Source organism: Oryctolagus cuniculus, chromosome 14 (genome assembly GCF_964237555.1).
Source record: "Oryctolagus cuniculus chromosome 14, mOryCun1.1, whole genome shotgun sequence".
Lineage (NCBI taxonomy): Eukaryota > Metazoa > Chordata > Mammalia > Lagomorpha > Leporidae > Oryctolagus > Oryctolagus cuniculus.
In genome coordinates, this window is record NC_091445.1 from 11,573,472 (window position 1) to 11,601,208 (window position 27,737).

Below are 27,737 nucleotides of genomic sequence, written 5' to 3' on the forward strand. Positions count from 1 at the left end.
GATTTTTTATTATTAACAATTAGGAGGAGATTAAAATATCTACCTTATCACCTCTTTAAGCATTTGTCTACTGATCATGTGTACGTCTCTTTGAGATTCAAATAGCCATCAAATTCTACTTGTGGCTTCTGAATTCAGCCAGACAAGCTTTGCCCTTAATTTGGAGGTACATCCCTCCAAATGCACCTCATCTTTTTATTTTCATTTGTGTTGTCTTTTGGCTAACCTTCAAGGATGGGGGGATGGAGGATCAATTTCATAGGAAAATGGTTTAGTACTATTATCGCTTTTTGCTGCTAAAACATTTCAAAGCTTCAGGTAGTTTCTCAGGGGGAAGCGGTGATAAATGAAGCCCCTTTTTGAACAGTCTAGAGGCAAAAGATAAGCATTCTAGCTCTCTTGTTCTCTTTTATTTTTGAGGTTCAGTTGTGTTATGCACCAGTTGGCAAGAATATGACTCAAGAGCTAAAGAGTCAAGTCATTTAATATTTTAGAATAAGTTACACCCCCACTCTTGAAGCAGTCGATTTGTTTGATGTGTTTTGTCACATTACATGGCCAGTTTCAGCATAATCAAGTTAGTTTACCTGTATCCTAGCATTTGTGATAATTTGCTCAGGGTTGAAGTGAGGCTTACCTGTCTTTACCCGTGGAAAAGAGTAGAACAGTAATTACTGCCAGGCAGTGTGTTCAAAGAGGTTAAGAGAATTAACACTTTTTGAACTTCTCTTGACTTGGAATGAGGCTCAGTGGAAGTATAATGATTGTGCTGAAATCCTATACTTCAGTTGGAAGCACCTTGGAGTGATGATCCCTGCTACTCTATCCCATGTAATATTCTGAAGTTGGGTTTTCTCTTCACACAGCAATTGTAAAATTGAGGTAAAATTCACACAGAGTGAAATGTACAGATCTGAATGGTAGAATCTGATGAATTTTGACAGACCATCCCAATCAAGATATAGACTTTTCCATCACTCCAGAAATTCGCATTCTGCCTCCTTCCTGTGATCCTCATCCCTTGAAGGCAACCACCACCGTAATTTCTATCAACATAGCTTGTCTGTTGTTAACTGCCTATCAATGAAATTCTACAGTGCATTCCCTTTGGTCCTCATCTTCTTTCACTCAACTGAATCCTCACACAAATTTTAATGAATAATATATATTTTTTTTGACAGGCAGAGTGGACAGTGAGAGAGAGACACAGAGAGAAAGGTCCTCCTTTTGCATCCCGCTGAGCCGAAGCCAGGAGCCAGGTGCTTCTCCTGGTCTCCCATGGGGTGCAGGGCCCAAGCACTTGGGCCATCCTCCACTGCACTCCCGGGCCACAGCAGAGTGCTGGCCTGGAAGAGGAGCAACTGGGACAGAATCCGGTGCCCCGACCGGGACTAGAACCCGATGTGCCGGCACTGCAAGGTGGAGGGTTAGCCTGTTGAGCCGCGGCACCGGCATGAATAATATTTTTTAAATATTTATTTGAAAGACAGCATTTCAGAGAGAGGGGGAGAGACACAGAGATAGATCTTCCTTCCCTTGGTTCACTCCATAAAAGACTGCAATGCTCTGGGCTGGACCAAGAAGGTGGGAGCCTGGAACTCCATCTGGGTCTCCCATTTGGGTGGCAGGGGCCTAAGTACTTGGGCCAGTTTCTACTACTTTTCCAGGTGTATTGGCAAGAAGTTGGATAAGAAGTAGAGCAACCAAGACAAACAGGGGATCATGTGGGATGCCAGTGCTGCAGGCAGAGGCTTACCCTGTTGATTTTTTGAAAAATGCTTGTTATTTCTATCAGCACCAACATCTATCACATTCTCATTTATGCAACAACTAGTCATATGGAATTTTCTAAGCAGATGTTCAGTGCATCATGTTTCTCATTTCTTGATTCTGTATATCACAGTATCTTCCTCTTCTACTCTCAGGCTTTATAAAATGCATTATTCTAGGCAGGAAAAAAACTGGGATTTATCGAGGTAGGTGAGGTCTCAAGGATTATTGTCTATGTCCTCACACTGTTGTGCCTTTGAAGTGGATTTTGGAGAGGCCACACTATCTAACACACATACATGACTTTTCTGAGTTCTTCCTGTTTTGAAAATTAAGCACAAAGGACAGATGCCATCACTGGTGAGGGGTAGAACCCTGAAGCCAAGAAAATGTTTTATGACTTGGTCGAACAATTTCTCCAACATGTTTTAGAGGTAGGGCTTTGTGCACAAAAAGAACAAAAGCTAAGATAGTGCACAGGGCAGGAAGGAGCAGCATGCACATGATTCTTTTGAGTCTTCCAGATCTTACTTGGAAGTCTAGATTATGAATTAGGATGAACCAAACGTGACATAATCCACAGGCCATTCTGGTGTGTGTTAGGGACACGGAAGTTGGTAAGGAGGACTTGTATTCTGTGTTCTAATGAGATGACTGCGTTGGTCACCTGTAGGAGCAGGTTACCACGACAATCAGGCAGGTAGCTGTATTTCCAACAGAAATCCACCCAAGGTCCCTAGGTCTACCGTCTGAATGGTAGATGGCATAATAGGATAAATAGTTCTTGGTTATCTAGAGTAAATTAAGCATTAAGGCAAAATTCTGAATTCAGGTTAAAAAAAAAAATGAAGGTAAATGGCAGGGAAAATGGAAACGAAAACCCAATTACTACTGGACAATAACACCTGCGATTTAGCTATGGGAAGGTGCTTGTGATTGTAAGGCTCTTTGGCCTGGCCAGTGTAGTCGATGGGGACCCAGACTCCCAGTGTAAGGATGACAGCAGAGGCCTCCCGACCTGAGAGTCCCCAGAGGTCAGAGAGAGACCTGAGGGTTTCCTCTGCACTGGCATCTTCCAAAGGCTTTCTATAAACCCACTCCGCTTGTGGCATTTGTGTTTTTGTGCAAGGCTTTTGCATTTACTAAAATCTTTTCAAATAAGCAGCATACTCATAAAATTCAAAAGTCAAAGCAATATTAAAAAGTATGTGCTGTCAAGGGTTTCTCCCCACTTGCGTCTGTCCCCACTGCTAGCCCAGCTACTTCTGTATAGACGCTGACTCTATGTGCAGGTGTAAGAGAACGTGTTGTTTGAGGTTCCCTCTTTTCTCACCTGGAAGGTAGCATTCTTTGTACACTGGCACATTATTGCTTTCTCATTTTTGAACCTAACAATGTGTTCTGGAAGTTTTCCATATCACTATACTTTGAGAGGCTTGATGTACTCTAAGTTTGCTGTTCATTGTTGCATAGTATTCCATCATGTGGATGTATTGCCATGTGCTTAAGCACTCCCCCCCCCCCCGCTTTTTTTTGACAGGTAGAGTTATAGACAGTGAGAGAGAGACAGAGAGAAAGGTCTTCCTTCCGTTGGTTCACTCCCCTAATGGCCACTACGGCCAGTGCTGTGCCAATCCGAAGCCAGGAGCCAGGTGCTTCCTCCAGGTCTCCCATGCGGGTGCAGGGACCCAAGCACTTGGGCCATCCTCTGCTGCCCTTCCAGGCCACACCAGAGAGCTGGACTGGAAGAGCAGCAACCGGGACTAGTACCCGGCGCCCCAATTGGGACTAGAACCGGGGTGCCGGCGCCGCAGGCGGAGGATAAGCCAAGTGAGCCACGGCGCCAGCCCTCAAGCACTCCTTTATGGGTGATAAGTACTTCATATATAAATGTTTGCCTACAAACAAGTTTGCATTTCCCAGCAGGGTTCTTATTTGTGAAGAGAAACATGGTTCCACGGTTGGAGTCAAGTTTGAAGGGCGTAATTCTCTTTCTATAACCGTTGCTTCTCAGAGAGTTCTGTGTGTGGATTAATTTAGCTACACTAGTGAGGAGTTTAGGATCAGCATTGTGGTGCCACAGCGGGTTATGCAAATGAATGCTGGTTTGAGTCCGTCCTATCTGTTCTGCTTACCATCCCCCTTCCTGTTAATGTGCCTGGGAAGGCAGTGGAAGATGCCCAAGTACCTGGGTCCCTGCCCCCGATATGGGAGACTCAGATGGCGTTCCCTGCCCCTGGTTTCTGCCTGGCCCAGTGCCTTGGCATTGCAGCTATTTGGGAAGTCAACCAGTAGATGGACGATTTCTCTCTCTATTTCTCTCTCTCTCCCTCTCTCTCTCTCTCTCTCTGTAATTCTGCTTTTCAAATAAATAAATCTGTTTAAAAACTTAAGAGGGCTGAATGCCTGCATGGTGTGGCTTCTCCATAAGCAGAGCATCAACCAAGCAGAGGCATTTCAAGCAGGCTTTTGGGAAATGATGATACGTTCCTAAAGACATTTGTAAAAAAAAAAAAAAGCACATTGTATTAAGAAAATATTCCCAGGATTTTGTTGACTCCTTTTACTATTTCAGAGTAGGGTGGTATTTGTACTGATATTCCCTGTGGTAAAAACACCTGTATAGTCTCTCTCTCTTTTTTTAAGGTTTATTTACTCATCTAATTGAAAGGCAGCATTACAGACAGGAAAAAAAACACAGATAGAGAGATTTTCCATAGGCTGATTCATTCCCCAAATGACCACAGTGGCCGGGACTGGGCCAGGCTGAAAGCAGGTGCCAGAAGCTTCTTCCAGGTCTCCCACATAGGTGGCAGGGCCCACGTACTTGGGTCATCTTCTGCTGCCTTCTCAGGTACATTAACAGAGAGCTGGAATGGAAGTGGAACAGCCAGGACACAAACCGGTGCCCACATGGGATACCAGCAGCACAGGCAGCAGCTTAACCCGCCACACCGCAATACTGGCCCCACCTTTGGGACCTTAACTGAGCCCCAGAGCAACCTTGTGACTTAGTGGTAAACCCTGTGTGTTGGAGACAGCTGATGCTCGGACAAATGTTACTGGGCTTGTGAGGGGTAAAGTTGTTCCAGGGAATCTGGAAAAACTACGCTCCTGTCGCAGAGCTCTTGAGCAGACTAGACTCCAGTGTTGGAGTCTAAGTAGGGAAAAGGTGCCTTCTGTTAAAAATACTAAAATACAAAGCATTTCACACTTCTTCCTGCGTTTCCAGTCTGCTCACGTAGGTCAGATCCGTTGCACACAAGGGACTCGGTTGGTAGTGCCTGGCACTCACTCTCATAGCAGCCTCGGCTGCTGCTGTCTCAGGTGGCCCTTCCACTGCAACCTCCCTGCACTGGTTCTCTTTCTGTCGGGGGCAGCACAGGTCATGGAAAGCGATGAGGTCCTCTAGTTCTTATTCAGTGCCCATGAATAAGAGCAAAGGTTGGCTGCTAGCGATGCACACACATCAATGTTGCAAGTTCTCCATCAAGTCTCAGGCAGTCGAGACTGGCAACCCTGCTGCCTCCAAAACCAGGAACTACTTTAGGGCTCAGGAACTGTGAACATTTTCCACGTCTTCCTAACTCTAAGGCATAGGCTACAGTCTCCTGGGACAGAGGCCCTGCCTGGGAGAGAGGAGATTAAATGAGTAGTTTCATTGTTGATGATGGAGACATCTGCATTCAAACACAGGGGATTCAAGGGAGACACCTAACCAGGGCATGAACTTGGCTTTCCTCTTTCATCACTGGATTTTGCTTAGAAGTCAATCTGTGAGGGTGACAGGTATGAAAGATGCCACAGTAATATGCAAACGTGATGGGAAAAAGGTTTTCTCAATTCAAAGAAATGAAAATTCATGTGCTGTGTTCTGGAGAGCTTTTCCTTGTCAAATTCAATAAATCTGTTTAATCGAGATGCCCAAGGATCATTGAAAAAAAAAAGGCCAGGTCTCAGTGGGGCCTTGTGGGCACCAGGTGCCATCCTTCTGCTGTGGGCCAGGGTGGGCCCTGCCTGCTCTCCTAGCTCTTCCCAGCCTATGAACAACCTCAGGTACCACCCATCCTTTCCAGAAACCTGCACTTGATCCTTGACCTTGCCAGCCTCTCAAGCCAGTCTCTAAACACCAAAGCTTGTGAAAGAACAGTCCACACATGCTGTCCTCACACCACCTGCTAGATCAGACCACCTCTTGTGGTCTCTTTTGCCTCCCACACGATCTCACTGAAATGGCTTAGTGATCACCCACGTCCAAGCTAAGTCCCTTCTGCAGCCCCTCCTTTGTGATGTCAATAATGCACTTGAGAGCATTGAGCACGGCCATGCTTTGCTTTGGAGACTCCCTCCTGCCTTGATGGCACACTTTACGGTTCTCCTTTATGTCCGACTTCTCCTTCACTGGTCCTTCTCCTTGGCAGTCTTCCCTCATCTGCATCTAACTTCTTCCTTCTCCCTTCCCCCACCCCCTGGACAAATTCACACACTAGTATAGCTTTTACCATGACTTTTCCTATTAGTAACACCTAAAACTACCTTTAGCATTGATGCATACCATGAGGTTAATCATCTATTCAGAACATTCCTGTGGGTATACATCAAACCCAACACGATGAACGCATAATTCACTACCTTCTGCACAAAGCAGTGACTTCTCCCTTTGCCAGTTGGAGAGCACTAGGATTTTAAAGATTTGGTGCTGTGGTGCAGTGGGTTGAACTGCTGCCTCATCTAGGCACTAGTTTGAGTCCTGGCTGCTCCACTTCTGATTTAGCTCCTTGCTAATGCAGCTGCAAAAGCAGCAGAAGATGGCCTAAGTCCTTGGGCCCCTGCACGCACGTGGGAGACCCAGATGAAGCTTCTGGCTCCTGGCTTCAGCCTGGCCCAGGTTTGTCCATTGTGGCCATTTGGGGAGTGAACAAGTAGTTGGAAGATTGATCTCTCTCCCTCTCTTCTACTCTCTTTCAAATAGATAAAATGTTTTTAAAAAATCATAAATTTTGGGGCCGGCTCCGTGGCACAGTAGGTTAATCCTCTGCCTGCGGTGCGGCATCCCATATGGGCGCCGATTCCAGTCCTGGTTGCCCCTCTTCCAATCCGGCTCTCTGCTATGGCTTGGGAAAGCAATAGAGGATGGCCCAAGTGCTTGGGCCCCTGCACCCACATGGGAGACCAGGAGGAGGCACCTGGCTTCGGATCGGCGCAGCTCCAGCCGATTGGTTCACTGCGGAGTGAACCAATGGAAGGAAGACCTTTCTCTCTGTCTCTACCTCTCACTGTCTGTAACTCTACCTCTCAAATAAATAAATAAAATCTTTAAAAAAATTATAAACTTCAACAAATCCTTATCTATCTTCACTCCATTATCCTGTTTGCTGAATTCTGATAGTTCTATCTACTAAATCTTTCAATTAATTGATTAAACCCCAGACTTCTTATATTGCAATTATGTACTTGGATCCCAACAAACTCTTCCAGTCTTGTCCCTGGCTGTGCCTTGACATGTGGCTACACTTTATCTATAAACAGCATGGGTCACAATTCCTGTAAATCTGTGTCTTGTTCTCCTAGCTCTGTGCCTCTGTAACTATTTCTTCCTTGTAGGCTGGCACTGTAATGGCAGGACTCAGTACAAAATTAAAATGTTGGAGTCTTTGTTGGAAAAGTAGGAGAAAGGTAGCTTCTGTTAAAAAACTAAAATATAAAGCTTTTTACATTTCCCCCCGTGCATCCCCTCTGCTTGTGCACACGACTGCCTGTCCTGTTGGATCTCAGAGAACACAGCTCAGATGAGATTACTGAGAATTTCAAGGTGGTGACAGCAGAGCGCCTTGTAAGCACAACATCTGAAAGCAGAGGCATACCACGTTGTCTTTTGGGAAAGCAGGAGATGTCCCGTGTCTGTAAAAAACACCTTGTAGTCATGATAAAAAAAGTACCCAAGACTTTGGTGACTGCTTTACCATTATTTTGCTGAGTAGGGTTGTGTTTGCGATATGATAGTGTGTGTGACTGCAGGAGTCACAGCCCCCAGGTCAGCCTTGCTTTCCCTGCTTCTGCGACTTTCTCGATCCTGTACACCCTCCAAAAGCAAGCCAAAGGGTGCCTGTGCGTGGTCGTTGACGTACTGTCCACACTCTGAGCTTCCCTTCTGCTTCCTCCAAGATGGCCACAGGGGTTGCCTGAGAGCACTTGGTGGATTCCCTAAGAACCTGCTTGTTCCATTCCCGTCAGCTAGGGCCACATTTCTGTTCATCCTGGAATCCACCAGGAGCTACACAGAATAATTGCTTAGTAACTGATTGCTGAGAACGAACAGAGAACAGACAAAAAGCACTGCTGTTGTTGAAGCTATTTGCACATTTCCCTGACCTTCATTCTTTTTTCAGAGCAGGGCGCACTGCTAATTCAAAAGCTCATGTTTACCAGTTGGGTGGCAGGTGCCCCATTGCCTTCCTCTTCCAAATTAATCTTTATATTGACCTTTTAAAGGACGTTCCCTTAAGAGATTATCATTGAATTCTGGCAATGGATGAATGTTATATAGATTTAAAAAATATAAGAATTCACTAATCTATTACAGTATTCGGATCATAATCTTTTTTGGTTAAAAAATTCTTTTGATGAAGAAAAAGAAGTGCTTCCGGAGACACTTTTTAATGTTTTACTTTAAAAACCTGATTTCATAGTAGTGCCTGTCATACAGTGACTCTGGGAAAATTCTGTACATTTACGTAGGTGATCAAAGATCTTCTTGGAACTTCTTTGATACAAAATTTGAACCTCAGGGTACAGCAAATTAGGCTGTTGCGTGGAATGCCCACGTGGCATATCATAGTGCCTGGCTTGAGTCTCAGCTGTTTTGCTTTCCCTCTGGCTTCCTGGTAAAGGTGCATCCTGGGAGGCAACAAATGATGGCTCAAGTACTTGGCCCCTCCCACTCACCCGAGCGAGAGACCCTGATAGAGTTCTAGTCTCTGGCTCAGTGCTGGCTGCTGTGGGCACTGGGGGAGTGAATCAGTGGATGGATGATCGCTCTCTATTGCTTTGCCTTGCAAGTAGATGAAAATCAGTAAATATGTATACTAAATCGATCTTCTGCATATAAAGATAATTGAAAGTAAAAAAAAAAAGAAAATCAGTAAATATGAAAAAAATAAAAGTAAAGATGAATCTGTTGATAAAACCCTTAAACTTTCCACTGTGGCTGAATCTATCACCCCAAGAACAGTTCACCATTCCCACACTTCCCACGCAGATGCACACGTCCATCGTTCTGCACATTTTGAGTTGAAAACTGAGAAAGCTCCTTTGGCTTATGAGATAAGCTGCTTTTAAGAAACACAGAAAATGGGACAAATGTAAAGAGCAAACACGGGTTAAAAAAACGCACCACGGACACTGCATCACTAAGAAAGCCAGTAACTTTACTGAATCGTCTGCAAAATACAAATTATACCTTATTTCCAGCAGGAGAAACTTTTGAAAATTTCCCACTTTTATTCACTACAGACAGCTGAATGAAGTCCCTTGAGATATACAGATGTGGTTTAACTTAGTTATAACATCTTGTCCTCCAGTGGCGACAAAGTCCAGCTTATGCCGCTGTGAGCCTTTATTCGAATATTTGTTGCAAATGCTTGTATGCCCTCATTTACAAGCTATTTTAATTACTGTCATTGAATGGAAACAAGTCCCCAGGAAAAGAAAAAGAAGAAAAATGATACAGCAAACGATCGAAGCAATCCAAGGCCTCTGCCTACAGTGACCCACCTCCACTTGGCTCCAAGATTCCCCTGGCACTGCATTCAGCCCCAACTGAACCCGCCACTCAGCTGACCGCTCGGAATGACACTGAGGTATGACTCAATCTGAGGTATGAACAGGGAAGGCAAAAATGCAATACCCGATTATGCGAATCACCGAAATGGACAAATTGGATGCAGAAGATATGTGGCTTGGATTGCTGCACATCTTTGGTTAAAACATATGAAGAAAAGCCTTAATTACATCTATAGTCTGAAGCATTCTAACAGACACCAGTATTCCAGCAATCTTGAAAAGACCTGTAGTGGCAGGAAATTAGTGCCACACAAGTGACAACAGCACAGCAGATGGCACGGGCGGGGGCGGCTGAGATGCGCCCTGCTTAGGCAACAGCCTCTACTGAGGGTCCCAGTGACTGCTGCTGCTTCTAAAAAAAAAAGATTTTTTTTTAAAAACAAGGAAATACAAAGCATTTACTGTCTGGAAAAGCAAACACAAGCATCAAGGGGGCAAAAAAAAAAATCTATCTCTAAGTTTAAAATGGGTGTGCAAGAGAAACAAATCTGTAGAAGTGTGAGAGGGCAAACATTCTTTTAAAAAGTGTGTTGGATTTTTGTTATTGTTGTTGTTGAATTTTCACTTTAGTTAACCTTTCAGTGATGTGAGGATGACAGGTATTTTCATATTCATCATTACAAAATGCTAAATTCCATCTTTGGGAAAAAATAAGTCATTTTACTAAAAAACACAATTTTTAAAAAGGTTGAAATCAACAGCGTCCATGCACCAATGCATACAATATACAGGCTGTGCAGCCAGCTAGCTGCATCACTGTGAGTGGTATTGAAGCTTCATGTCTCCCCAAAATCTTTTGCAATAGGATTAGATGTAACAACGCTTGTAGCTGTGTAAAGTGCCACTTCGGGTTCTCTCACTTGCAATGAAGAATGTTGCCTATGCCTAAAACATTACTCTAGGACTTGGGTTATGCAAAATAGCACTCCCACAGGGCTCTGCCCTAAACGGCTGAATACAAAGGATCTGTTGTGATAAAAACCATGTTAGCTTTCCAAATACAATTAGTGATAAGTTGCAGATAAGGTATAAGGGTAAAGAAAGACAGCAATTGTTTACAGAAAGTGACTCTTCACAATCAAAATTGTGCTTCTTCTCATTAAATCATCTTTAAAAAATGCTCCCATTATCACTCTGCTATCTTGCCACCACTATGTATGACTTCGGCAGTGGGAACAAGAGATGACTGGTATCCATTTTTAAGTGATTCTGTTCTTTTCATGCTCTTATAAAACTATTGTCAGAACTGCTATAAATAGCCAAGGCTTCTGCTGGTACTTTCGCTCGCTTTATCTTCAGCATCAGAAATTCACTTTTTCTTTGTTGCTGAGGCAAATTGCAGGTAAAAAAAATTAATATGGCTATTTCTTCATATTTTCGTAGAATGACCCTTTCCCACCCACTGATATGATTCTACTGATATCAATGAACAAAAGTGTTTTCAAGTGACAAAGAACATTTGTGACATGTTTGCATATTTCATACACATCAAGTTATAAGGATGGGTTGAAGGATGGCATCAAGTTTATGATGAGGAAAATGACTGACTTCTTTTTTTCCCTGTGTGTGTGTGTGTGAGTGTATTTTCACGGATGGTTTTCTGTTTTTCCTCTGCATAAATGTTGTTTCATGTTCCACGGACACCTTGAGTAGTGGGATATATATGAAATGGTTGATAGATTCTTTTTTTGTTTGTTTTTAGCATATAAAACATTAGTTAGTACAAGGCAGGATAGCATCCTATATGGATGCAACCAAAGGTGCACTGTGGTCTAATTGTGGATTTCAGATCAAGTTAAGAAAAATATAGCCTAGTTAATAAGGTCTCCTGGCTTCTGCCACCCAGCGGCAGCCTTTCACAATGAGACGTGCATAGCAGCTATGCAGGTGAAAGAAAACAGAAGTGGATAAGAAATGTCCTGCACATGACAGAGCAAGTGTCTCTTCTTCACTGTGTATGTCAATGCATGTGATTGGAGATGAATCGACAGATCTTCACATTCCAAGAGAAGAAAAATCATTCCTGGACTAAAATATCTTTTATACAATATAATGACTTATTTTTTTATGGCACTCACTTTTTAAAGGGTCTGAAGATTATTCCCTTATAGACGAGTATTAGACAAGAGTTATATTTTCTTGGAAATTTTTTTTTAAAAAAAGGGACATAGAGAGGTTCTTTAATGGGATTTCTTGAAATGGCTATTAAATCTCTTTATTGAAGAAAAAAATAGATGACATACATGCTTTATGCAGAAGTGACATTTGGGGGTCTGACACACTGGCATTGTTCAAAAACAGTCCTATATTGCTGACAAGATTGCTAAGGGTCAGTTAAAATAACTAAAACCGGATGACGAAGTAACTAGCCCTTTCTCTCCCTGCTTCCTTCTTTCCAGCACCCCGGCTTTTACATTTGTCTTCTGTGGGAGTTTGTGACTCATTCACAGAGTAAACTCTGTATCGCGTGTTTCTGGGGTCCTATTTGCAGGGCATGTACCCCAACATGGCTTCTCTATTCTGGGCATATTTCTAAAAAAGCATGTCAAATTCTAGGCTAACAACCAACCACATGATTTGGGAAATGGGCAAGTTAGGATGTGCACTTACTGAATTCCAAGAGGCATGGTGAAATGTTGAGATCAGAAAGGGGCCCTGCATTTGATAAAAATGCAAAAAACAAAACAAAAAAAATCGCATGAAAAAACCAATTTGTATATACAGTGGATGTCAGTTGACCCGGTAGATTGTTAATGTATTAAAAACAATTTAGGGTGTTGCAATGTGATATGTTCTAACCCCACAGGTTATCCTTTTGACAGCTGACCTTGAACTTATAAAATGTATGCAGAGAAAAGAAAACAGAAAGAAAATAGTTACTCAAATGTGCAATTGCACAAATATACCCCCCTCCCGCTATTAAGGTAACAAAACTTCTGCTATGACCATAATATTATATATATTAGAAAGCTATACACAAGCATGTTGATTTCACAGATTTTTTTAAAAGATTCTTAATATTTTATATAATTAGAAATACACATTTCAAAAACAAAACTTCTACAAAGAGAAAACAGTTATCTTGGTTAGCAAAGCATGGAGATCTTCATGGCTTAGGGTAGTGCTTTCTATACAAAAAGTCCTTTTTGGTTTTTTCAGGACTGTTTTTAAAATATGAGCGAAGCTATCGAGGGGAAAAAACACATTTTGGCTTAAGTAAACTACAAAAAGCCACAAATGCTTTGCAAACTCTGTCTTACCTTTTATATGAAAATAAGCAAAATGTAATGTACATATTTTTATAGTTTTTATTTAATAAGAGATGCAGACCCAGATTTATTTATTTATTTAATTAAATACGTTAGCCCTCAAACTCCACATATTTTGTTTGCTTTTTTTTTTATAATAGGTATGGTCCTCTTTTAATGGTCTCTGATCCTTTTCAATGAGTGCCATACGCCAATGACATGCCTGCAGGTTTGTGAGTGCGCTCAGATGTCAGGTGACGGGGCGTCTTCCTAACTTTTTCGAATGGCCACCCACTGCCGGGTCTGTCCAAACATCTATACATTTTTTTTTCTATATGTTGCATAACAGCTGCTCTCTCTTTCAGTAAAGATCTGCCGCTTTTGGCAAATGTTTCCTTTTGTCTATTTACATGTAAATAACGTTGAACCTGCAACATGACACTATCTATTGTAACATACATTTTGCAAAGGAGCACAACAGTGAAAAGAAGTTAGCCTTAAAATCTATTTTGTACAAGTGTTTTGTTGTACAACTCAAGTGCTAAGCTTATCTCAGCATTTCTGTTTATCTTTATACTGTATCACTGAGGCAATTTAAAAGTACTTTTACAAAACAGAGTACCTGACTTTTTTTTTTTTTCCACACACGGCACATATAATGCATATCGACCCCCCTCCCCATTAAGGTATAGCACACACACACACTGCAAGAAAAAAAAAAAAACTAGTAAGTAATATGTGATCATGTCGCCCAGCCTTCAGAGAGTCGCATGCGTTTGACCGAAGGGCTTTCTCTTTCGTCCGGCGAAGGTCTGGTGAGTCCAATGGGGGAGTGGAATTCGTTGCGATGATCCTCTCGGTCGCTGCCGTCGTACGAGCTGCTGCAGCTGCTCAAGCTGTCAACAGGAGACCTCCCCGCCTCGTGGCGCGTGTGTGGTGGGTATCTCGAAGGGGTGGTGGTACGGTCTCTAGGAGGAGAAACAGGTTCTGACTTGATGTTGAGGCTTTGAGTAGAAGGCAGGGAGAGATTTGAACTCTGAGATAAATGAGTGCTAGTGCAAGCTCTGTAGGAGGAAAGGAAACCCAGTTACAGATGGAGGAGGCCTGGAGGCCCCAGGAACTCACAATTACATCAAACATCAGCTTCAAGACTCGCGTAGACACCAGAGCATGCCCAGCGTGTGGACAGTGGGCTCAGGAGTGCTTAGGGGCACTGCTTTCTTAGGGCAGCTGGGGCAGTGAATCGCCTGCAGTGCTGGTGGGGGCCAGGCCTCAGGGAAGGGCTTCCCTGGTCTCTAACAGGCTCCCTCAATGCACAGGTGCAGAGTGGTTGCTGACATGATGTGTCCCTGGCATTTCTCCCTCGACAAGTTGAGCTGTCAGACACACTGTCCAGCCTTCGAACTGGACTTTGACTAATGCCTGTTTGAACATATTTTGCAGAGCTTACTATTGAGAAAAATGCTTCCTACCAATGAGTAAGTGGAGTCACACAGTCTTTTGGGACAGTAAAGAGAGTTCAAGTCTCAAGTGCACAGAACCCACCAAGTGCCACTCAATACCCACAGCCGGAAGAAAGTTTGGGAGAGGGGGAAGAAAGGGAAGAGGAAGGAGGCTCAAACTCAGGGGGACATTTTACATCTTGGTTTGAAACCATTTAGACTTTGTCCACTCTCTGCTAACGCTGCTAAAACCATTTGACTTTCTTCATGCTTGTGCAGCTGGGGGGATGAGTCCCGCTCTGGTGGGGTCCGTGGACCTCGCTCCCCTGGCTTATCCTGGCCATGGTGATGCATTAGTCTTGCCTAAGGTGAAGGTGCTATAAAGGGAGCAGTAGCCTTCACCGTGTTTATCACCCCCAGTGCTCACCCACACCCACATCGTTATTCTAACACGGGGGAGAATGTGGCTCCTTGAAATCCTGCTGAGAACAGCAGGAAGCCCCTAGGTGTAGATCAACATTCACAAAGACTGTGACCAGGACAGGCCAGAGAACATGGCCTCCTTCTGCTCTTCTAGAATGCTCTGTCTGCACTGACACCCACGGCCACAGCCAGCATTCCTCCACCAGCACTGTCGGGAGGGTGCGGCCTCTCTCTGGTTCGGAAGAGGCACGGAAAGGAATTATCCCTGCAGACACACCCATCTCAGACAAAGGAGAGCGAGCGAGCCTGTCTACAGATGTGCGCAATTATGCTGCTCCCCACAGGAGACACCTCGGGGGCGGCAACACATCATGAACAGTGAGAGAAAGGGTGTTTGCTTCAGAGGAAAAAGTGGGGTGACGTGGGCTGGCCTTTTGGGGGATGCGATACAGGCTGAAGATGTACTGGCTATAAAATGAGTCAGAACCGAGTTTATCTTTGAGTGATGTTTTATACAAAAGCACCACCTACTGGCAAAGACTCACTTTCCTTCTCTTATTAACACATGAGCTAATGTAGAGAATAATATAAAGGAGAATTATTTCTTTCTCTAATAAGCTTTTCTCTGGCTTTTATGATCTTATATCTTCAAAGAGGCCTTATTATTTGTATCAAGATCCTGTGGTGAGTGTATATCATTTTCAATCACCTATTTACGCTTGGAGCTATTTATTTGTAGCTTATTATTTTACAGTCTGTATTAGTCTACTAATTTGCTAAGAGTTTTAATTAAATAATTTTTAAATCAAGAAGATACTAAAATAAGGAGTAGGGGGAGGAACACCTGTATTTCAAAAGGACCCAGAGTGGTGGACTATTTTATCTTGGTTCAAAGTTACTTAATGATTCATTTTGATGTTAGAGGAAATCATCTTTTGATTTCTGAAAGAAATCATTTTCCTGGCTCTGGGTAAGAAAGATTATTTCACTAAAATTTAATTAAATTCTTTGACTATGAATCACACAACTGTTTAATAATAAATGTCAATTAGGAGCTTGAAAATAAAGTGGCATATCAATAAATGCTGTTGTCAACCCTTTGACATTTAGATCATGTCTTCCCAGGCAGGATGGCATGGAAAAATTAGAAAAAAAATTGGTAAGTTGGGCTAATATAGGCAACTGAATAAATTCATCAGAAATTAATATTAAAAGGCTGTTTTTAGAACCCAGTTTTTGGAAGCTGCATCATCCACTTATTTTCTTTGTCTTTCTACGTCAACTGCCTTGGATGCGTTTTTCTGCATCTCTTCTCCATAAAAGATGTAACTCTGACTGGCCAACCTTTTCTCTACAGAGACTAGCCTGGTTTGTCTTTTGCTGGTATTTCATTTGATACTGAAAGCAAACAGGAAATCTTATGAGTAAATCTGGGGAATAAATCCAAAGTAACAAAATCTAAGGGATGCCTTGGGCTTAGTTTCATTATGCTATGATGTGGGACAGAAAGTGGGATGGCTAGTCTCTTATCAAACAAACATTTTCTTGAAAAGGAAAAACAGCATTAAAACCATCAGCTGTCTATATGCTTGATTCAGAGATAAGCATGTTGGTCTATTTGCTCTTGAGAACCAAGTATAGACACAGATAACTGTGGAAGTGGATAATTGTGAAATAGCTCCTTTGTGTGGGTCAGTGATGAGGAGGTGGATGGAGAAAGAGAAGCAAGATGAGTGGACAGCCTAGATGAAGTCCTGTCTGTAAGCCTTCACCTACTACACATGCCTTTGAATTGGGCAAACATCTATGCTTTCCCATAACTGTTCAGAAATAAAAAAATGACTAGAGTTTTATTTAAATTTCTTACTGCTACCATCTGGAAATGAAGACCATCAAACTATATTTAACCTCAAGCTTCAAAATTCTTTTCTAAGTGGCCTCTCTCGTGTGCACTGGACACCTCATCTACATGGGCGATGCATGGAGATGCTGTCAAAAGCCCCCGTTTTAGGGTCATAGTCGAGAAAAATGTCTGAAGCTTGAGGTTACGTTCTCCAATGTTAATACTCCAATGAGCCCCTCAAATCTCCGTGTTCCTCTGCCAGTTCCTCTGCCAGGCATGCCTCTCCCTGCTTATCTGACTTAGTCAGATAAAGTCAGATACCACATAGTTTAAAAAAAATGGTTGGAACTGGAGAACATGTTGAGTGAAATAAGCCAGACACAGAAAGACAAATACCGCATGTTCTCCCTTCTATGTGGGAGCAAAAACAAAACAAAAAAACTCCAAAAACGATAAATGTCCGTATTTGGCAGCTTTGCTGAAAATACAGTTGTTTTTTTTTTTTGGTCAAACCCTGTTTCAAATATTTGACAAACAAATGGGCAGGGATTATATACTACTCTAGTATGATGATTTTGTGACTATTTTACAATTTAGTTTACGTGAGTGAAGTTGAACATTTTTTCATCTGATTATTGTCTACAGCCCTTGCCTGTCTTTTCACTTTTTTTGTTTGTTGAACTCTTTTAGTAGAGCCATGAAGCCTTTGACTATATTGTAAATTAAAAAAACGCTGTCCCAAAAAGTAAATAATGTAAAGAAAGCACAGCCTTGAGCATTTCAAGTTTCAAAGGACAAAAGGGGCCCTTATCCAGGGGCAGCACAGGAAGAATTCTACTGCAGCTTGCGATTCTGAGAACTGTGGGCTCCACCTGGGAACTCTGGTGAATCTACTACGGGGTGACGCCAGGCTCCATGCTGCAGGTGGCAGAGTGTCCATCCAAACAGATGGGCCCATAACACACGTCTCAGACTACTCTGGCGTGGAAAACCTATGGATTCTCTGCCTCCGTGTACACTGCAAGGGACTGAAGTAGCTCAGGCATTTCTTTTACATAAATATTACCAGGCGGCAGTTTTGAAAGAAGAATGTAACATGTCATGGTATAAGCACAGGGTATCCATTTGGAAGACCATTCTTTCAGAAAGCTACTGTGTGCCTGTGTGTGTGTGTGTGTGTGTGTGTGAGAGAGAGAGAGAGAGAAAGAGTGAGCGAGCGAGCAAACCAACACTGGGAAGACTGGAAAGGTCATCCCATGGATCTGAAGGAAATGGGGAGTGATCTCAAGTGTAATGAAAACTCAGAGATGACATCCAGAGTCAGGCTATGCACACGGAGATGGAGCTCTGAGAGACCCCAGGGCCTGAGCCAAATGCTCCCACCGTGGCTGTCATAACTTAGCTTCCTCTCTGGTCTAGGGCTGTCCCTCCTTCCTCATCTATGGAAGTCTCTGTTAGGGGCAGCAGAAAATTAAAGTCTCCCTATATCACAATAGAGAGTTTAAAATTGTGCCACTGTTAAAGTTGTGTAAGTAGGGGCTGGCCCTGCGGCGTAGCGGGTAAAGCTGCCACCTGTGATGCCGGCATCCCATATGTGAGCCAGTGCAAGTCCTGGCTGTTCCACTTCCAATTCAGCTCTCTGCTATGGCCTGGGAAAGCAGCAGAAGGTGGCCCAAGTGCCTGGGCGTCTACCACCCATGTGGGAGACCCAGAGGAAGTTCCTGGCTTCCGATTTTGGTCTGACCCACCCCTGCAGGTTGCAGCCATCTGCGGAGTGTACCAGCAGATCGAAGATCTCTGTCTCTCTGTAACTCTGACTTTCAAATAAATTGAAGAAAATCTTGCAAAAAGTATGTAAATAAACATGTTTATATGTGAAAAAGTAAGTTATTAGGTGTTAGCAAAAAAAAAAAAAGCAAGCTACAGTCAGAGGAAATATGATTTTGACACTGATCATTTCTAGGGCAACCTAATCCTACAAGAGATGAATTTTGTGCAAAATGAGAATGAAAGAGTTACTTTTATTTCTGATAAGAAGTATGAAAAGTGATTCACTGCTGAACACAGCACTACGATGCCACATACACATATTTTAAAACTGCCTGAATGGTATTGTATTCTAATTCTACTTGGATAGCTAACATTCCAGAGAAAACTTCAATGTCTGAAAATGAGAAACTCCGAGGCTGATAAATACTTAACATGTTCTCAAAGTTAATGATCTTTCAAGAAATCAGGGCACCAGCATCTTGTGAATTTATTTTACTATTTGCATGAAAGGTTAGACCTTCAATGATTGTGATTAGTGAGTAGGACGCATATAACCAAACAATCAATTGGTGAAGATCTCACAGGCTCACTAATCTACATAAAATCAATACCACCTTGAAGCTGGGGAGCAGCAGAGGAGGGGCAAGAGAAATGTGATATCAGTGACTCATTCTAATTCATGTTTTATCCTCATCTGCTTAGAAATATGGATCCAGAACTAGTTAACCAATAAAATGAACTACTTAATTATAACCAAACGGCTCAGCAGAAAAGTCAGAGTTAGGTGTATAGAATGTTTCTAAAGTATAAGAACTTGTTAATTAAATATTTTATGACCTCTTAATATTTCCTTTTGAAGATTAATTGCAGTTTAGGAAAAAGTTAAAGTCAGGTCCTCAGTTCATGTTTTAAGCTTTTTTTATTTAAAGGAAATAAAGCATGTTTTATAAGAAGTATTGTGAATTCAGGGTTTTTAGGGGCTTGAATGTTTCATTGACATGAGTCATTTCCATGAAAGATGTATTTCAAAACTGCCACAAGGGGGCAGAAAGACATACTCTCTGTCTTCAGAAAATATAAATTATTTTTATAACCAAATTTAAGAGTTAGTGTTGCATGTACTAATTAGCAGTGTATTCATATATATTTTATATACTCTCTATAGATGTACAACTATTGTATGAGGACAGTATAGGAAGCCTATCAATTTATGCTGTTCCTTTGAGTATTAGGTTAACACTGACAAACTTTGTAGTTTATGCAAGTGAGAAAGATTCTCAAGTATCTCAAAGACTTAAAACAACTTAATAACTATAAACGCCCACATCCCACATGAACTGGGTGAAAACTGAGATGAAAATTCTTTGACAAAAGTGGAAACAAATGTAGCCCCAAACAGTAAGAATTCACCTCATTATCACAGAGCCCCCGTCCTCTCAAATAATAAGGAACGTAGTAACTTAAAAGGTATTGAGCTGGCATTTTCCAGTTTTGATAAAATTGAATCTTGGGACGGGTAGGACACTAGTGATGCACTCAGAGATCTCCATTGTCATTGTCATTGTCATTTAAAAATGCATTCCAAAGTGACATCACAGAGGAGACAATGTTGCTTACCCCAACTGACTGAGGGCGGACGGTGGCATGTTATGTAGGTGCTGCTGTTGCCAGCCAGTTACTGAGCCTAGGTGAAGAGCGCTGGCGGCGTTAAACCCAGACAGAGATGACAGGTCTGCGCTGCTCAGAGAATACTCTAGAAGAAACAAGGGAACAGGAAGCAAGACTCTGAGCCAGGGAACATCACACTGTAAACAACATACCTGCTTCAATGTCTAAAGTACTCAGCTAATATTACTTATGGTTGGCAGCATTTTTTTTTTAATCCCGGGAAGAGGCTGGGGATAAAACATCAGGAATATACAGTACACCAGAGCGAGTCTTCATGACAGTTTCCAGGGGTAGAGCCTGCAATTCTAGATTATTACAAAAACCACACCTAGAGGTAATGAGACAGATGTATTTGATGATCTAGAAGTGCTTTATAATTCTGAACGAGCTTTCTTGTATATCCAAGAAATAACAGCTCAATTGCCTTGCCACCATTCTTCTGTTCTGAACTCAGGTTGGCTAAATAAAGCGTTCCATCACTTAAGAAAGAAAAATGTGGGTTTTCACTTGGTCTTAGTAAGGAATAGGAAATGTACAGTGCTCTGGGCCCCACAGCCATTAAATTCAGCTTTCTCACGAAGCAACAGATAATAACTTTTGCATCTTGCTTTTTAATAAAAAGTATGTCATGCACTATTTGCACACGGCCAAGCCACTCACCGGTACCATATGTTGTGGAAATGGCTGATGGATATCCTCCCATTCCTTGTCCTGGTAAAGTAGGGGTTGCCACGGAAACCACCGGGGTAGCCAATGACTGAGCAGACTGGGAGTTATTTATCCTTTGATTCTTTTAAAGTAAATAAAAAGACATTATTGATGGAATTTTTTAAAAAAGTTAAAAATCTTAGATTTCAATGAATTTTGTACCTAGAGATAACTTGGTATAAAGCTCATGAAATTAATCATTTAACATGTGTCTCTATGAACTCTGCCAACCCTATCATTTACAATCCTTCAAGAGACCAGTTGTTGCCATAGTAACCCATTACATCAGTATCTCCTAGGCAACTGAACTAGTTACAAGTACCATCGCTTTATTATGGGTAAAAACAGACTATGTGGAAAACTGATGAAATATGTATACTGTACTTCCATTGTTTCAGTTTTTATTCAAATGTAAATTAAAAAAAATTAAAATCCACCACGGTGGTTTTCACATTCAGTTCTGTGTACAGCCAAGAGTCGCTGGGTCGGGCTCATGCACAGTGTGCCCAGCAGGTGGTGCTCTGACCACTTCTTCAGGCTCCTGGAAACTTCCCTCAAACTCTGGCATGGCAGCTAACGTGCGTTTAACTCTTTGCAGAAAGAAATTCAAGATACACACAAACTTAAAGTCATGACACTCTAATTCTTAGAAAAAGAAATACTGTAGTTTTGAGTAACCAAAGACATTGTGTGAGTGTGTGTGTCTGTGTGCACGCATCTGAATTTTAACTATAAATTAAATCTGCAAACACTGAAAAGCCAGCCTTCAGTTACAGAGGTTGGGGCAGAAACAATAAACAACTGGGCACTCTGTTCACCTGTGAGTGCGACTGGAAATTAATGGCATTTAAGTATCGGCAGCAGAGACAGGCTATGGTCACTTGCAGAGTCTTTCCATTTTATCGGAGCTACCACCTCCCCAAAAGGCAGCTCTGGGGTTTGCTCTGCACAGACCCTCCCAGGGAGCCCTCTCACCACTCACCAAGAGCAGGTCCACATCCTCAGACTGAGAGCATGGGGAAGGAGTTTGAATGATTAGTGTCGGTAAATATTTATAATTGGGCAAAATTTTTCCAACAAAGGGAAAAGCAGCTTCTGATAGACACAACAGTTTAAACAGTTTTACAACCCAGACTCTACAGATCACTCCCTACAAAGGCATTCTTTGTTTCCCCTAATGAGGTGTTTGTCTCAAATGTGAAGACAATCTATCCAGTTTTCAGCACAGGTCAGTGTCTCAGTGTGCATTATTTTACCACCATGTTTTTGAAAAAAAAAAAAAAAAAAAGGAAACAAAAAACCAAAAAACCACCACTGCACATAGGAATTCCAGTTGCTGGAGGAAGGGCCCACCTGGCTGCGAGAGGGAGCCCTCACCCACCCCTCCCAGGATCCCTGGGAAAGCATCAGTTGGCGGATGGAGACAGCGGGCATGCATGGCCCACACTGCTTTGCTGTAGCCCCGTGGGAGGTTGAATTTATTGGACCCAGCCTTTTCCAAAGGGAACGTTGCACAGTACACAAAATCTGGGGGGTTGCTGTTCGAACTTCATCTGTACCATGCCACAATAAACCAAGCAGCTCATAGGACCGCTTTACCCTGAAGCTCGCCACAGAGCAGAGAGGAAAGAAGAAGAAGAAAAAAAATGTGTGTGCAGAATGATCTAAATTTGTCTACTGAATCTTGGTTTTAAACATTCTCCCTCTTAAGCAAAGCTAATTTGGAGAACACGGAAGTGAGTCTCCTTGTTGCTGAGTGCGGTATTATCTTCATCTTAGAGTTGCAGACACAGGAGAAAGAAAAATGATAGAGGCTGAGGACATTATAGGTATTTAAATTTATATTCTGATCCATTTACTTTTTCTTCAAAGTGCTACGATGCCTCTTTGATCTAAAATAAAAAATCTTTGTTCTTGAAATACCTGGGATTTTTGGCACCATTTGCTTTTGAGAGAGAGAGCTACTGTCACAGAGGACATATATGGAAAGAGGAATTGTGGCCATACACAATCATATGATGTATTAGATATCACTGCAAATGCATCGAAGACAGCAATTGCCAATCAATAGGAGAAGATTCATTTAGAAATCATGGAAAGCAATGTTAGTACCTTGAGGACACAAACAGCTCAACACTGTAAAAATACTATGTTATGAAACACTTCATTCCTCATTACTCCGTAAGCTCTGGAACACGTGGCTTGACCAATGGCAGAGTTCGACTTTGTTCTAACTGTGAACTGGAAGCCTTAAAAGGAAACCTGTCCCTTAGTTCCAGAACCCCAGTGCTACGGAGGAGTTGACTGGATGCTGGGTCTATTTTACTTGGAAAAGGGAAATGCAAAGCAGTTACCAGAAATAATAGCTACATCCAAACAGGGCTCCATCAATAGCACTGATGTATTAATTCTGGGGGCAGAGGAGGGTGGAGAACGTAAGTCATTCATACAGTTAGACAAATACAAAAACAGCAAAACATAGACACAACATTCTCAAGGTTTATTGGAAAACGTAGGTTGGCATTTACCACTGACGGCATCGCGCTCTTGCTGCCTGGAGGGATAAGCACTCGGAGATCTGGTTTACGATTATTCATTCCTAGATTCATGGGGGGAGGAGATTTCGCTTGCATATTCTTGTTCAAGTTTCCAGGTGAGACCAGCAGACCTGGTGAGTTTCGGGGGTTGCCATATCCGTTCCCTGTGAACACAAAGCAACGATTCGTTCAGGGAGAGATCAACACTCAACGGTGTTTCCAGAGAATGCACACCACACAGGAGTATAACCAGCAAAGCTTCACGAGGAGATACAGAATCCACACACACGCCGAAACGCCGCAGGATGACGGCTGTGACCTCCACGCTCAGCGTCGTCCAGGCAGCCAATCCTTCAATATTCTTCCAAGGGAAGAGTAAAATCTTTGGACCACAAGAGAGCTAAGCTACATCAACCTGCTGAGAAATCAGCATACATATATACATATTTTTTGTCCTATTAAAGAACTTCAGGAAGAAAGTCAGACAGTCATGTAGGGCCTAAGGAAAGCACAGAATTGGTTTTGCACTTTAACGGACTAGCTTGGCAGAGGCCTGGCTGGAGTGACTCATTCAGTTCAAGGGTTTGGGTTTTCTTTTGTGTGTCTGTGTGTCCTTAAACAAAGAAAGGGTGTAGCAGCAAGACTGTAATTTCTAGGACCTGCAGGAGGAGAGGAAGCTGTTACACATCCAGTTCTCCTTTTCTCTAAGTGACTTCTCCCTATAGTGTATCTTCCACTTACGCACTCCAATGGCTATGTGCAATCCTGTAGCCTGGTTCTCCAGCTTGCCCAGAACTTCCCAAACTGAGTCTCCTTCCCAGAGCCGCTTGAACGGACAATGCCAGAGGATGCAAGACAGGGGCTTGGCTACATAAGGGGCTGACGTGCCTCCATGATAATCCAGTACAGACTGAGGGGAAAACACAGAGTGATTGAGACTGCCCAGGTTGGGGCACTACAGAGTGGCACATTAGGGGCCACTCAGCTCTGGGGAGGGAAGAAATTACCCAATAAAGTTTCATGGCAGTGACGGAGAGGACAGAAGATCTGCCAGGCTTTCGTCTGGGTGCTGGGCAAGGACCAAGAAAGGGCCAGAGACAGAACAGTCGGGGACACTGTGAGGAACCTGTACAGAAGGGAACCTATGGAAAGAGAGGGGTGCTGGAGACGCGCCCACACCACCCCCCACTCCCTGGGGACCCACAGGTTGGGCTCTGGAGACCTTGAATTCCAGGCTAGAGGGTCCTGGGCTTACACAGTGGACATGCAGGCCCAGGTTTCAGAATGGTCACAGATCTACTGACATTGGGGTACTCAAGAATAAGGAGGCCTGTAGTGTGGACCCAACTGGAGACACTCTAGTGGCCAGAGAGAGAGAGAGAGAGAGAGGCAGAGGGGATCACAAGGCACTCATGCATTTCAGCAAACATTTATGGGAATATCTCTGAAATTAAAACATATTTAAGGCACACTGCGCAACACACACTTGTTCTTTGTCTCCACAGCTTTGCCTGCCTCATTTCAGGCATGAGTGAAAAGGCTGAATCTATAGGACATAACTGCAAGACTAAATCTGTCAATCAGATTATGTATAAAGTTTTTGAAGTTGCTGGGAAACAAAACCCAAAAATAAAACAAATGGAAGACTCCTAAAACATGTGCCCAGTACACAGCAGTGGTTTCACACATGTTGGTTCACTCTGAATGGAAACCATTCTTCTATTGTCAAACTTCAAGAAAATCAGCTAAACCCTCCAAAGCTGGATATATGTGTCACGAGCCAAGATTTTCTGTTACAGTTTATTTGGATGGTGTTGGTGGCAAAAGTGATCACATACAAAAAAAATAGATTTATCTTTTCTCACCAGAACTACAAAGAATATGTTCACTTAGAAAAATGCTTGATAACATAGAATGCTAAGAGATACTGAACACGTCTTACTGAATCATTGCTGTGTATGTTAGAACCTTTGTTTGAATTGACAGATCCCTCTAGATATAAGGGAAATGGGAAAACCAAGACAAAATCGGCACTGTTCTGTCTGTCAGCTCAAGTTCAGGCGGACACACCAAGTCCACGTGTCACTTCTGTATGAAGCCTCCGTGAGATCTGGCTTAAATAAACAATCAAATGGAAAATTAGCTGGGTAATTTCAAAACAAGGGGAAAAAATAGTCAGTTAAGCAGTGCAACGAAGCTTGAACAGATGAGAAGAAACTAAAACCCCGGCGTGGTAGCTGCCGATACTGGTTTGCATGGAGGAGCTATTTTGCTACAAGGAAGTAAAACCGCCTCGTGAAAAGGTGTCGCCCTGTGATGTGCCGAGCACTGAGCCAGTGTAAGCAAATGGAAACGCTTCACAGACATCCTGCAGAAAGTTTTCTTTGCTTGTTTGCTAATCCTACCGGGAGCTCCGAAATTCCAGCCCAGCCTCTGTCTTTTTGTCCATATTTCAAACAATGATTTGGGGTGGCAGGAGAAACATAAAAGTAAATATAACTAACAGTTTTTCATGCAGTAAGCACCTCAAACTCAAGATAATGATTTCAAAAGCATTCTATGTTTCTCTTGGAATATTTCCTGTTATTTCAAGATGATGCCACTTTAGAAAATCAGTCGTGTCCTTTAAGGTGCTCACATATTTGACGTAAAATATTTTGAACCACGATGAGACTCCTTAATTCATATTTTTAGAGAGTAAAGTTATTTTTAAGAACAAACAAATTCTGTGTCCTATGGGCGAATTTCTGCTGTTTTTAGCATATTGTGCCAGTTAGCATTTTGGAGCCGTATAATAACCATTTTTGCTTCCAGCCACCAAATTGTTATTCCTTTGGCGTAGTGCGGATTCAGGAATGCAAGTCTGTGGATCCTAAACCAGCGATAGAGAACCCTATCATTTGAAAATCACTGATGAATACAGGCGTGTGGTTGACTGCTAAGGAGAGCCTGCAGTTAGACGGGCTGGGTCCCCACAGCCGCACCCTCACTCTGAGCGCTGCGGCCTGGGCCCAGGCTGCTGTCCCACCTTAAGATAAATTCACCAAAGAGAACGGTCTCATTTAACCTCGGGGGCCGGGGAGGCGGGAAACACCCCACCCCACAAGCCTCCAATACCCAGACTGTACCTTTCTTCACGCCACGTTTTAAAATTATCCTCGGCCCGGACGCTGATCACTTTAGACGTGACCAAATGCAGATGTCACCTTGGCCTGACCACTTCAAAGCTCCAGAATTACAAAGCGCGGGTGAGTGAGTGGCTCTCCTGATTAGAGATTATGAGAAAGTGAAGCCCGGACTGTTGCCGAGTCTAACGAAATTTTCGTGTTGCATCTGATTAAAAATATGACTGCACGTAAAACAGTTCGGACATTCATGAGCCAATTCACATAAAGGATAGCAGACTCTTCCCCCTACGGGTTACAAGTTTGTAAACACTCATATTAAAATCAGAGTAAATATACACAACTTGAAATGCGGTGGTAGGAGGATAAGAAGGGCTTTCTCCCCTGCTAACTTGCAGACACTTGTTGCTTTTTAATGTTTCTTTTTTATTGACTCCTATTTTAAGAAGCTGTAAATTCAGCGAACATATTCCTGGCTTCAGATATTACGAGGAAGGCATTTTGCCTTGTCTAAGAGAGCCCAGCTGAGCAGGCGGCTCTCTTTGAGCCTGAAGTCCCGACCCTTTCTTTTATTTGGACTTTAGGCATTATGAATCTTTTCACTTGCTTTTTTTTTTTTTCTTTCCCAAGACGTTCAATGATCAATATGAGCATATAAAACTAACAAGTACAAAACCAACAGGAGGCCAAGAAACCAGGGCTAATTCTATCATCGACACACTCTTTTTAGAATCTCCCATGTTGACACCTCTGACCATGCCCTTGTCTTCTGCCATCTCCGTATCCAAAAAGATACCTGGTCATGCTTAGATTTCTTCAGAAATGCCTGTCTCTCCCGCACTGTCAGCACCCGGGTTAGGCTTTTATCACCACTTCGCTAAGTGTTTCAATTACCCCCTACCTGGTCCCTGGGCGCTGGCTGACGGGCTCTCTTTGCAGGCCCTGAGATGAGCTTCAGAAGGTATGGGTGACTTGAAGTTTTTTTTTTTTTTTTTTTTGCAAACTTTGGCACATGGTTGAAATATTAACTGGCTCAGCCTGGGAGATCTTTCTCAACGGTTTCTTCCATCACATTTCACACTGCTGGGCCAGCGTTCTGCCTGCCTCTCAGGACTGCCTATGGTTGAGCCACTCCATCTATCTAACCCAGCTTCCTATGGTCAAGGCCAGGCTCACAGGCTCTCTGCACACACCCCAGGCTTTGCTCCAGCAGATCGATGTCCAGCTGCATTTGCGCGCCTGGTTAATTCAAATCCATCTTTTAAGGAGCACTTGTAGTTCCAGCTCCTTCATGACGCCTTTCAGGCCTCACAAACCCACTCTCCTCTCAACTCCTACTGCAATTAGAGCCAGTGACGTCA

At 42.8% G+C, this 27,737-nt stretch overlaps 1 protein-coding gene and 1 long non-coding RNA gene across 51 annotated transcripts in view; one reads left to right on the top strand and one right to left on the bottom strand.

The window, feature by feature from the left end:
* LOC127492788 (uncharacterized) overlaps positions 1–27,737 on the top strand; it is a 123,827-nt gene that overhangs the window by 32,668 nt on the left and 63,422 nt on the right. The gene's annotated exons all lie outside the window — the stretch shown is intronic.
* MEF2C (myocyte enhancer factor 2C) overlaps positions 9,177–27,737 on the bottom strand; it is a 176,004-nt gene continuing 157,443 nt past the window's right edge. For 20 of the 50 annotated variants that reach the window (XM_070056431.1, XM_070056432.1, XM_070056449.1 and 17 more), the window contains 4 exons: positions 23,243–23,415; positions 20,667–20,796; positions 19,956–20,091; positions 9,177–13,828 (listed from right to left, as the gene is read on the bottom strand). In XM_070056431.1, coding sequence (XP_069912532.1) covers positions 13,603–13,828; positions 19,956–20,091; positions 20,667–20,796; positions 23,243–23,415 — 665 coding nt within the window. In that variant the 3' untranslated portion in view covers positions 9,177–13,602. Of the gene's footprint in view, positions 13,925–19,955; positions 20,092–20,666; positions 20,797–21,696; positions 21,721–23,242; positions 23,416–27,737 lie in introns of all 50 variants that reach the window. The other 30 variants (XM_070056404.1, XM_017344580.3, XM_070056411.1 and 27 more) reach the window with 4 other exon arrangements.